At 55.5% G+C, this 12,227-nt stretch overlaps 1 protein-coding gene across 1 annotated transcript; it reads left to right on the forward strand.

Annotated features, from left to right (window-relative positions):
- The first annotated feature begins 268 nt into the window (after positions 1–268).
- Positions 269–6,806, forward strand: LOC144246589 (uncharacterized). The gene is made up of 7 exons (XM_077784498.1): positions 269–288; positions 646–791; positions 1,550–1,735; positions 5,667–5,765; positions 5,868–6,046; positions 6,247–6,347; positions 6,438–6,806. Exons 1-7 carry the CDS (start codon positions 269–271, stop codon positions 6,550–6,552), a joined length of 846 nt encoding a protein of 281 aa, XP_077640624.1. The 3' UTR covers positions 6,553–6,806.
- The last annotated feature ends 5,421 nt before the right edge of the window (positions 6,807–12,227 follow it).

Here is a 12,227-nt window from a genome sequence, read left to right on the forward strand (position 1 = left end):
TCATAACCTGTTCCCCACTTAAGGCTTTGTCATATCCTTGTTGTTCTACCAGGGAACAGGGAATGGCTGAAGAGGGTTAGCAGGAACACAGTTCCATGGTGGTAAATACTGTAGAACAGAAGGCCTCTGTTGCCAAGCTGCCTCTCCAAGTCTCCAGACACAGCCACGTCCTGGCAGTGCTGCCTCTGTTCCTGTCCTGGCCACGAGGGCTGAGTGGTGCCTGGGTCACCTCTCTTCTCACTGGGCCTCGCTTTCTCGGAGCCCACCGATGTCTGATCACAGGAACGGGTGAGCACTTTAAACCTGCTGGTGATAAACACCTGCACACCTTCTCCCTCAGCTCCTAAATCACCTCGGCCTTGCCATTGCACACTCTGCTGGAGATCCTCATATGTGGGAACTGGCCCAGCAGTGACCCAGAGTCAGCTGGATTTTACCCCAAAAGAGCCGGGTGTCAGTTCCAGGGCCTGGGAATCATTTGTTGAATTCAGGGAGAGCCTGAGAGTTCCCCATAAGCCTTTGGTGTTATTGTGTTAAGTTGCCCAAGTTCTGCTCCCCTATTGCTTACTTGTTTCTCCTGTATGGTTATAGTTCTAGAATGTTCCACCCCCAAATGTGTATATTGTTGCTTCCCCCTTGTTTTAGGTCTTTGGATCCTGCCCCTCGTATGGTGCAGGGCTTCTCCACGTTTGTTATTTCTCACCCTTTATTAAAGTTCTTTGCAGGCAGCACCATCAAAGCAGCTCCTTTTCCTTTTCACCACCCTTGTCTGAAGTCAGGGAACCAGAGAGGTTTGTCACAGCCACCCTCACTGTGACACTTACATAAAAGTGTTTTAAAATTCTTTTAGTATAAATATTGCATTATTGAGACATTATTTAGGAGCCAATTCCCTTTCTTTTTGTTTTAAAAATAATATGCATGTCTCTTGGTATGAACATGAAGGGAACATCAAAACAGAAGAATATATGCAGTGAAACAAGAAACTTGCAGAATCAAGAATAAGTCAGATAATACATGTCATTAATGACACATGTGAAATTGGATGATTATCAATGTCTTAAATACTGCACCACCACCCAGAGCCTGCAGCAGCTGCCACACCTTGTGTCAGTCAGGACCTGCATGGCCATTCTCAGGAAAGGTGTCCAAGCTCACTTTAAAAATAGATCCAGCTGTCACATTGTTATAGGGTCAAATTGCCAAGTCAGAGAGACTTGAATATAGTTTTGAGGCAGAAAACACCCGGGTTTGTTGGCAATTTTCTGGCCAGAGCCCAGACCCTCATTGGGAGGGTCTCCCTAACATATCCAAAACCAAGTCTCTCAACAGCAGCAGTGATGAGATGCCCCAAACACAGCACACTGCTGGGCTGCTTCTGTGGGAATTCCTGGGGCTGGATCTGATTCCCAAAGAGCAGAAGCAGCCTTGCCCTCAGCAGGTGACAGCCGTGTCCCGGAAGGATGTGTGTCACACAAGGGTCCGTAAAGACCACAGGGCCTCAGCTCAGATGAGGCTTTCCACAAAGGCCAGAGATCTTATCCTGCAGCTCTGAAAGCCCAGGAGAATGATGAGACAGCACTGGGCCAAGGCATAGCAAACCTGCTGAAACGAGAGAAGGGACTAAAGGCTGAGAAGGCAGAGCAGGGAAGGGCTGTGGACAGCCTGTTCAAAGAGAGGCATCTGCAGCTGGAGAACAGAATAGAGAGATCCCACAATGACGCGTGTCTTGTAGGTACTCACACAAAGATATGTCAAAGATTTTGAAAAGCCAGTTATAAACAAGGTAACAATATCTTGTGAATATTGCCTGTACCAAAAGAAACAACAACAATGTAGAATTTGTCAAACTGCCCAACAAACCGGGAACTTCTCGACATTGGATGTAGTGTAATACCATATAGTAAATGTTATCAGCATTTCTGTTAATGAAATTAGATTGTTTTATGCTGCACAAAATAACAATAATAAAGAACACACTGCATTTACTGCTTTAATCTCTCCAAGAACAACACTCAGAGAAATCAGAGTTCACGGGAAACAAAAGATTCACTTTGAAAAAGCATTTCAACATTTTTAAAGCATTCTAAAGCACGATGAGTGAGGCTTCAGTAACCAGAGGCAGTCTGAGACCTTACGGCAGATACCGGCGGTTTCGCCCCGCCGCAGCGGGGAAGGGACAGCAGCGGAGTGAGGTCGCCCGGGGGAGAACCGGAGCCGCCGTGCCGCGCCGGGAAAAGCGGAGCCAGGCGGGGGTGGGAAAAGCGGAGCCAGGCGGGGGTGGGAAAAGCGGAGTCAGGCGGGGGTGGGAAAAGCGGAGCCAGGCGGGGGTGGGAAAAGCGGAGCCAGCCGGGGGTGGGAAAAGCCGGGCTTAGGCGAGGGCCGGCGCCGCGCGGGGAAAGCCGAGCTGGCCCCGCACGGGGCTCGGGATGCGGCGGGGCTGCCCCGACACCCGCAGAGGGTTTGCATTGCGCTGAGCCGAGCGAAAGGGACTCGGGTTCAGATCCCCGAATCCCGGCTGGCAGCGACTCGCATTGAGAGAACGGTGAAGGAACCGATCCCGGAGAAGGCGGCGGGGAGCGCCGGGGAGAGGGGACCGCGGGGGAGCGGGGAGCAGAACGGCCGAGCCGCGATGGGCAGCGCTCCCGGACTCTGATTGATCAAATCGGCTCAAATCGGCTCAAATCGGCTCAAATCGGCTCAAATCGGCTCAAATCGGCGGCGGTAGCGGCCGCGCCCGCTATGTGTGGCGGGGAGCGGAGCGGCGGCGGCCCCGGAGCCCGGCGAGGCGGCGGCGGAGCTCGGAGGCGGCTCCAGCCCCGGCGGGACCCGCGGTCGGTTCCGCCCCAGCTCGGGGCTCGCTGCGGGCGGAGGGGCCGCGCTGAGGGCCAGGGGGGTTCTGGCGAGAAGGGACCTGCTCCACTCTGGGCAGTGTCAGCTTCAGCTCTGAGCCCAGCACAGGGCTGTCCTTCCTCAGCTGCACCCTGTGCCTTGCACTGACTCTCAGGGTCACCTCAGTGCCTGTCCATCCCCAGGGCCAGCGCTGGGCTGGGTGTTCAGGGGAAAAGTCTCTGCAGTGCATCCTGCCAGCGCTGCTGCCTGGAGTGAGTGCATTGCCCTCCTTACACAACAAGCTCAACTGCGAAATCCACATGGCCCTGTGCTCCTGGAAATCATCCCAAACTGGCCTGAAGGTGGCACTTTTGGACTTTCCGTGGAAGAGGAAGAAGAGCAGCTGACACGTGCTGAGGAGGAATCCCACTTTTGGCAGCAGGCACCTGACAGGGAAGCAGGGTCTGTGCGCTTCTGGCTCTGTGTCTCTCTCTCGGCTTTGGAAGAGGACGGGACGGGTCGGAGCCGCTGCCTCGGGGAAGGGAATTCGCTGCCACGGCCACAGCCCAGCGCAGAGGCGCTTGCTGTGCTGTGGGGGGAGGCTGTGCTTGTGCGAGCAGCCCCCGAGCGGGGCCCTCATTCCCCCGGTGCCCGCGGGCCCTGTCCCCCCTGCTCGGTGCCGGCTCCTGAGCTCGCCTCTCCCTGCCCTGCTCAGACCCGGCTGCCGCCAGCGCCCCTGCCGGCCGTGCCCGGAACTGCAGCCGCGGGGAAAGTGCCGCGGCCGAGCGGGGCCGGGCCCGGGTTTGTGTCCGCTCGGGCCGCGCTGCGGGCGGGGCCGGCTCACACTTGGCTGCGGTGTTGTAGTTTCTTCTACTAATAAAGGATTGTTATTTATATTCTCATATCTTTGTCTGAGAACCACTTCATCTCAAAATTTAATTATTTGGAGGTAGAGGGTTTACATTTTCCATTGCAAGGGAGGCTCCTGCCTTCCTTAGCAGACTCCTGCCTTTGAAACCAAAACAACCACATCCCTCTGTGCCACCGTGCGGGGGAGAGGGAGGGAACTGGGAATAAAGTAGAGCCCAGGAAGGAGAGAACAGCGTGGGGTAGGTGCATTTTTAGGATTTGGGACACTTTTCATTCCCTTGCTCTGATTTGTTTGATAATAAATTCTATTAATTTCCCCAGTCCAGACCTCAATCCTCCGTTATGCCCATGACGGGTGAGAGTTCTCTCGCTGCCTTTACTGAGCCCCTCGAGACTTTCCTGCTGTGTTCTGTACCTGCCCAGGGGCAGGGGCAGAGACATAGAACGGTTTTGCTGGCCCCGGGCACCTGGCCTAGCCCAGACCAGCCCCAGAATCCGTGCCATAAGCCAGTCCTTAGAACCCCAGAAGAAACTCGTTCCCACGGTGGAGTTCTTGCTCAGCCAGTTCACGGAAAACGAAGTGACGTCTCTGCCCCCCCAGCCCCTCACCACCCCTCGCTGCTTTCCCCACTGCTTGGTCGAAACCCCGCTCACACCGCTTTGGCTACAAGTGGCGGCGGCGGCCCCGCCCCTGTGTGAGGAGGGGCTGGAGCCGCAGCGAGCGAGCGAGCGGAGGGAGGGAGCGAGCGAGCGGAGGGAGGGAGCGAGCGAGCGGAGGGAGGGAGCGAGCGAGCGAGCGGAGGGAGGGAGCGAGCGAGCGGAGGGAGGGAGGGAGCGAGCGAGCGAGTGAGTCAGTGAGTGAGTTCGTGTCGCTGCGGAGCGGCGGCGGCCCCGGAGCCCGGGAGGCGGAGGCGGCTCCAGCCCCGGCGGGACCCGCGGTCGGTTCTGCCCCAGCTCGGGGCTCGCTGCGGGCGGAGGGGCCGCGCTGAGGGCCAGGGGGGTTCTGGCGAGTTCCTTGTGCCGGGTTCCGCCGGGTCCCCCTGCGCTGGGATCGCGGAGGGAGCGGCTGCCCGCGCTCTCCTCCTTGCCCGGATCGCTGGGGACGAGCCGGGGCCGCAGCAGCGACCAGAGCCGGCACCGCCCTGCTGAGCCTCGGTGTCCCGCGGGGCCGGCACCAGCAGTGACCTCGCATCGTGTCCCTTTCAGGGTGCCACCACCGCGGGTGTAAAGCTGTTCCCGAGGCGATCTCCGAGAGGCTTTGTCAGCACTCCTGATGGGTCGGGTGCAAGGTGCTGTTTGTTCCAGGCAGAGAGATGAGGGCTGTGTGCTGGAGAAGGTTGAATTCTGCTCCACTCATGGAGTTGTGAAGAATCTCCAGCATCTCCAGGAGGGACCAGCAACCAGGGTTCCACACCTGCCTGGGGCACAAGAAGCCACTTGGCATGAGCAGGGAGATGCCATTTGTGAGTGTGAAGATGTGGAGAATGGATTCTGCAGCAGTGGTGGGAGTGTGAGGGAGCCCCTGGGTCCCCAGGGCACATCAGCAACCAGCAATGAACACAAAAGGATCCTCAGAAGATTCCTCGGTGAGTGCAGGGCCACCCTGTGGCCTCTACGGAGACGACAATGTCACCTCCCAAGGCCAGGGCTGGCAGGTGTGTGGCTGTTTCCCGATGTCTGGAAGATGCCTCGAGCTCTGCTGGGCCCTGTCAGTGGCTGGAACCAAGAGCCCCAGCTGCCCCCAAGGCTGTGCAGTTCTCCTGCTGCAGCCTGTCCCCACAGCTGTGTCCCTGGCTGTCCCCACAGCTGTGTCCCTGCCTGTGCCCAGGCTCTTGGCTCTCTGGCTGCCAGCTGAGTGAGGGGCACAGTGGCTGAGGGGTCCCTGCTGTGCTCCCTGGGCACGGGGTGAGCAGATTGCAGGGCTGGGTCTGGTTCTGGCAGCCAGCAGCTCTTTCCTGCTCCAGGTGAATGGTTCAGCTCCCGTCCCGTGCTCACGGCGGTGCTGATTCTGCTGCTCCTGGTGCTGGTGCTGGCTTTGGGGGTGGCCTTGGCTGTGCAGTCAGGTAAGGGAGGGGCAGCAGGCTGGGCCCAGCCCCTCGGGGCAGAGCGGGGTCCCTGCTCCCTGCAGAGGGGAATCCTCAGACCTTCTCCTCTTCCCCCTCCAGCACCACAGGTTCCAGTCACACCTGCGACTCCGCAGTTGGTTCTGGGCTGTCCCCATGGCTGGGTTGGGTACAATGGGGTCTGCTACTACTTGTCAAGGGATTACAGGAGCTGGGATCAGGCTCAGGAACGGTGCTCAGAGCTCGGGGCCTCCCTGGCCATTCTCCAGGATGAGGCCATGGTGAGTGAGGGGCTGCGGGCGGTGTGGGGTGGCTGAGGGGAGCCTGGGGGTGCTCCTGAGCCGGGCTGGGTGCTCGTAGGGCTGGGGGTGCAGCCCTGTGCCGGGGCCTTGCAGGGAAGGAGCCCCGGCGTGCGGGGGCAGCCCCGGGCACGGGTCCCCCCGAGGGGCCGGGGCAGCTCCCACTCCTCTCTCCTGGGCAGGATTTGCTCTTCCGCCTCCGCGGGAACGTCGATTACTGGATCGGGCTGCGCAGACGGGGCGAGCGCCTGCACTGGGGGGACGGCAGCAGCTACAGCTCCAGGTGAGTGCCGGGGAGCCGGGCAGGGCCTGGGGGGACAGGGGCACAAGGTGTTCCCCTGGGAACCAGCGCTGTCTCTGCTCCTCCCTGCAGGGTTCCTGTCTTTGGCAATTCCGAGTGTGTGTACTTGGCTGGCAATAGACTCAAGAGTGAGATGTGCTCAAATGATCGACCGTATGTCTGCAGCAAGGCCCAAGCTGCCCTGTGACAGGGCTGCAGGAAGGACCTTGTCCACGTTGGCAGTGCCAGCTTCAGCTCTGAGCCCAGCACAGGGCTGTCCTTCCTCAGCTGCACCCTGTGCCTTGCACGGACTCTCAGGGTCACCTCAGTGCCTGTTCATCCCCAGGGCCAGTGCTGGGCTGGGTGTTCAGGGGAAAAGTCTCTGCAATGCATCCTGCAACCAACTCTGTCTGCAGTGAGTGTATTGCCCCTTAAACAATAAACTCAAATGGGAAATCCCAATGGCCCTGGGCTCTTGGAAGTCATCATGTACTGGCTTTCCACCTCTCTGGAAGGAAACCACAAGGTTTTAGATCCATGCAGGAAAAGAGGGGAGAAATAGCAGGTGGTGAGAATCGCTGACAATTGGGATTCATTTTATCTGCTGGAGCTGCAAAGGCCGCAGGCCCCAAGCACTGGCAGTGTTGTGATGTGTCCTGCCCTGTCCCTGCCCTGGCTGCAACCACCTGGTGAGACGGGCCCTTGTCTCTAAAGGAGCTGCACTGAGGCATGGGTTTGTGGCTGCTGGAATAGGATCTAGAGAATAAAATAAACAGAAGCTAAGCTGCTTTGCTGCTCATAAATCCATGGGCCCAGCTGGGAACAGAGCTGGCCCAGCACGGAGTCCCAGGGGACACCACTGGTGCCTGTCCCCAGCTGGGTGCAGCACCCTCACCACCACTCTCTGGGCCGGCCATGCAGCCAGTTCTGAGCCCAGCACAGAGCGCTCCTGGCCCAGCCGTGGGCTGCAGCTTTTCCAGGAGTGTGCTGTGGGAGACAGAGCCAAAGGCCTTGCTGGAGCCCAAACAGACACATCCACAGCCTGTCCTGCATCCACCAGGAGGTCACCGGGTCAGGGAAGGAGACCAGGCTGGTCCAATGTAGGGAGCGCTGGTGTCCTGCACGATCGGGACGGATTGAGACGAGAAATCTGTGAAGTCAGGTCTTGGAATATCGGGTTTATTGCAAAGGGAGTGGGTGTGAGGGCCCTGCTTGGAGCTGCCAGCTGCAGGTCAGGGCACACCCCAAGGAGTGGGGGAGGAAGAGACAAAAATTGAGATAGGGATAGAGATAGAGAGAGAGCTCAAGCTCAGGGCTGGGAGAGGATTCCAAGAGAGCAGAGTAGGGGACGGAGAAGATTCCAAGAGGGTGTCTGCTCCCCCGGGTACACTTTATCAGGGGGCTTCAGAGTGGGCTGGAATAAGACTTGGGCCAATGGGATTACAGATACCTGATGCTTCAGGGTTACAGATATGGGATAAACTATACATTTTTGAAGGGTGAGACAGAACATTCCATTTGACCCTTGGATCTGTGTGTAGGTAGTGGGCATTGTTCAATCAAAAGAGGGGATTGCCTTCAACTAGCTATACTGTTGTTTTCTAGTTGTTTAGCAACTAAAATTTGGTATATCAAAGCTTGTTCTCATTTCAATCTCACTTATAGTTTCTGTATTTTCCAAATCATTTGCCAGGCAATCATATCTATACGGCTTTCCTATTTCATCTTCCCCACCAGTCAAACATTCCCTGCCCCTCCTAAAGCCCTGCTGGCCGGGTCCGATGCCCTGGCCATCCTGTAAGTGCTGCCTGATGAAATCCAGATAAACTGCTCCATGACCTTAGTGGGTACTGAGGCCAGGCTGACTGGCCTGTAATTCCCAGGATCCTCCTTCCCACCCTTGCTGTCAATGGTGTCACACTGGGCAGCTTCCAGCCACCTGGAACCTCACCAGTGAGCCAGGGCTGCTGGTAAATGATGGAGAGCGGCTTCCCAAGCTCATCTGCCAGCTCCCTCATCCCCTGGGGTAGATCCCATCTGGGCCCATGGATTTATGAACATCCATCAGCTCAGCAATTCTCTGACTGCCTCCTCCTGGAGAACAGGGGCCATTCTGCTCCCTGACACCATCTACCAGCCCAGGAGGACACTTGTGCTGAGGACAAGCCCTCTTCCCACTGAAGGCTGAGGCAAGGAAGGCATTGAGCACCTCTTCCTTTGGCTCTCCTGCAGTTACTAAGTTCCCTCCTGTATCCAAAAGAGAACAAGAACTGCTCTTACCCTTCCTTTTACCATCAATACATTTGTAAAAGCATTTTTTATTATCCTTTACCAAAATTGCCAAACTAAGTTCAAACTGAGCTTTGGCCTCCCTAACTTTTTTCCTACATACCCTAGCAACCCCCTTAAATACTTCCTGAGGAACCTGACCCTCCTTCCAAAGCTGATACGCCCTCCTTTTATTCCTAAGTTCCTTCAAAACCTCATTGCCCATGCAGGCTGACCATTTGCCTCATTGTCTCATCTTTGGCACACAGAGACAAGCTGTTCCTATACCCTCAAGATCTCTGTTTTGAAGCATGCCACCTTTCCTGGACACCTTTGGTTTTAAGGGCTGCTTCTCATGGAACTTTCTGAATAAGTCTCTTAAATAGGCCAAAGTCTGCCCTCCTGAATTCTAATGTAAAAATTTTATTGATGTTCCTCCTGATATCACAAAAGATGGTGAACACTGTAATTTCATGATCACCATGGCACAGGAGGCCTCCAACCAGCACAACTCCTGCCTCCACATCTCCCATCTCCAGTTACAAACAACAACAACCAAAGTCCCTTCCCTGGCAGGCTCCTTCACCAGCTGTGATTTTTGTGCCCGGGCAGCGCCCTGTTCCTGTTCCAGCTGTGCAGAGTTCTCCACATTTCTCAGACTCCGTCTCGCTGCCAAAATCTCCCCCGCGCTGCAGCGCTCGCCAAGTTTCCCTGACTCGACTCCTCTCGGTGCCGTGATTGCCGCTTCCCCGGCGCTGCTTGGCCAAAAAAGTCAGACTCCCATCCCACCCCAAACTGAGAGATCATAAATAGGGGTCGGTGCCGCAGCAGCCGTGTTCGTGTCACGGCGGGGTGGCGGCCCCGGAGCCCGGCGGGGCGGTACCGGAGCCCGGCGAGGCGGCACCGGAGCTCGGAGGCGGCTCCGGCCCCGGCGGGACCCGCGCTCGGTTCCGCCCCAGCTCGGGGCTCGCTGCGGGCGGAGGGGCCGCGCTGAGGGCCAGGGGGTGTTGCTATAGGACACAACGCGAAAGCTCAACGCCAGCCACTGCTATTTGCAAGGTAAAGAAGAAGGGTTTATTTTCTGAATCCAACTTTTATACTTTTCCAAAGGTGACAGTGGATTGGAGAGTGAATTTGCCACCTCTCCTAAGACATTGGACAAACTACTAGTACTTCAAGTTTCTCCACCCCTATGAAGGAATGCAAAACAATATATTGTTTATAGAAAATTGTGTGAGAGTTTTCTAACAGAATGTAAACTCAGAAGGCTTTAGAAAATCTTAAGAATCAGGGCGACACAGGTGGGAAAAGAAAAGAGCGATCCCAAAATGACACATGTCACGTAGGTAATGACACAAAGATATGTCAAAGTTTATGAAAAGCCAGTTATAAACAAGGTACTCATATCTTATGAATCATGCCTGTTATAAAATTAGTGAATTCACATTATAGAACCAATGTATCAATAGTAACTGTGTCAGGAATTTGAGACAATATTCTTCTAGCATTCATGTATCCATAACAACGAAACACCGAACAGCTTACAATGGATAACAGCCACAATGTAGAACAAGCACCCAGTCTCCTGTGTTATCTATGGAAGATAAAACAGAAGAGATCTCAATAAATGATCCTGTTGGGCACTGCAGCACTGACACCTGTGGAATCTGCGAGGGGATCAAGGGCTCAACAAACTGTATCCTCTTCTGTCCAAAATCAGGTGTTCATCAGTGTTTTATCACAGCTGTTTCAGTGAGGCTCAACTTATCTCTAGCAGAAAATAACTATACCTTGCAATGTAAAGAAACATATTTAAACAAAATTAACTTAGGACTTAAAATTGATTGCAGTGTAATTCAATGTCGCCTCAGTAGAATCAGAGGTACATTTAAGAGAACTTAGTTACCATCTTTAACACTGAATAAAATCTGATCTTAATAAACTTGACCTCGTCCAAACTCAGCAACGCTCAAACCTGACAGAAATCCACCTCGACATAAATGACTCTTAACAAAAGTACCTCAGTAAGTAATAAAACATAACATTACTCACATCTAACTTGGTTAATCTTACCAACACTAAAATAATTTTCAAATAAAACATAACCGAACTAACAATCAATATCCTTAAAAGCACTGCCTATATACGAAATGTAACTTATTCTGATGCTATTAATACCAAAATGCACGGAAAATGTGAACCGACCATGGCTGAAATAACGACATGATGGATTTACTGGAGGGATGATAAAAGAGTGACAAATACCTTGATCCTGTGTAATTTAGCAGTGAGAAAAACTCATGGTAGCCACAAGTTTTTTGGAACTATGAATTTAGTAAGACCTTTTAAAGTCCAGTTGTACTGAAAGAAACAATAATGTAGAATTTGGCAAACTGTCCACCAATCCGGGAGTTTCTCGAAATTGTATTTAGTGTAATACCATATGGTAAATGCTATCAGCATTTCTGCTAATGAAATCAGATAGTGTAATGCTGCACATAGTGATAACAAGGCACTGAATTTACAGCTTTGAATCTCTCCAGTGACAATAATCAGAGGAATCAGAGTCCGCGAAAAATACAAGATTAACTTTTAAAAAGCATTTCAACATATTTTAAGGCATTCTAAAACACGGTGCGTGAGGCTTCAGTAACCAGAGGCGGTCAGAGACCTTACGGCAGATACCGGGGGGTTCGCCCCGCCGCAGCGGGGAAGGGACAGCAGCGGAGTGAGGTCGCCCGGGAGAGAACCGGAGCCGCCGTGCCGCGCCGGGAAAAGCGGAGCCAGGCGGGGGTGGGAAAAGCGGAGCCAGCCGGGGGAGGGAAAAGCGGAGCCAGGCGGGGGTGGGAAAAGCCGGGCTTAGGCGAGGGCCGGCGCCGCGCGGGGAAAGCCGAGCTGGCCCCGCACGGGGCTCGGGATGCGGCGGGGCTGCCCCGACACCCGCAGAGGGTTTGCATTGCGCTGAGCCGAGCGAAAGGGACTCGGGTTCAGATCCCCGAATCCCGGCTGGCAGCGACGCGCATTGAGAGAACGGTGAAGGAACCGATCCCGGAGAAGGCGGCGGGGAGCGCCGGGGAGAGGGGACCGCGGGGGAGCGGGGAGCAGAACGGCCGAGCCGCGATGGGCAGCGCTCCCGGACTCTGATTGATCAAATCGGCTCAAATCGGCTCAAATCGGCGGCGGTAGCGGCCGCACCCGCTGTGTGCGGCGGGGAGAGGAGCGGCGGCGGCCCCGGAGCCCGGCGAGGCGGCGGCGGAGCTCGGAGGCGGCTCCGGCCCCGGCGGGACCCGCGCTCGGTTCCGCCCCAGCTCGGGGCTCGCTGCGGGCGGAGGGGCCGCGCTGAGGGCCAGGGGGGTTCTGGCGAGAAGGGACCTGCTCCACGCTGGGCAGTGTCAGCTTCAGCTCTGAGCCCAGCCCAGGGCTGTCCTTCCTCTGCTGCACCCTGTGCCTTGCACGGACTCTCAGGGTCACCTCAGTGCCTGTCCATCCCCAGGGCCAGCGCTGGGCTGGGTGTTCAGGGGAAAAGTCTCTGCAGTGCATCCTGCCAGCGGTGCTGCCTGCAGTGAGTGCATTGCCATCCTGGCACAACAAGCTCCACTGCGAAATCCAAATGGC

Source organism: Lonchura striata, chromosome 7 (assembly GCF_046129695.1).
Source record: "Lonchura striata isolate bLonStr1 chromosome 7, bLonStr1.mat, whole genome shotgun sequence".
NCBI lineage: Eukaryota > Metazoa > Chordata > Aves > Passeriformes > Estrildidae > Lonchura > Lonchura striata.

Coding starts and splice junctions, on each gene's coding strand:
- LOC144246589 (XM_077784498.1), top strand. CDS start 269: ATGTCTGATCACAGGAACGG. Junction 792..1,549: donor GAAGTCAGGGAACCAGAGAG/GTTTGTCACAGC, acceptor CTTATCCTGCAG/CTCTGAAAGCCCAGGAGAAT. Junction 5,766..5,867: donor GGCCTTGGCTGTGCAGTCAG/GTAAGGGAGGGG, acceptor TTCCCCCTCCAG/CACCACAGGTTCCAGTCACA.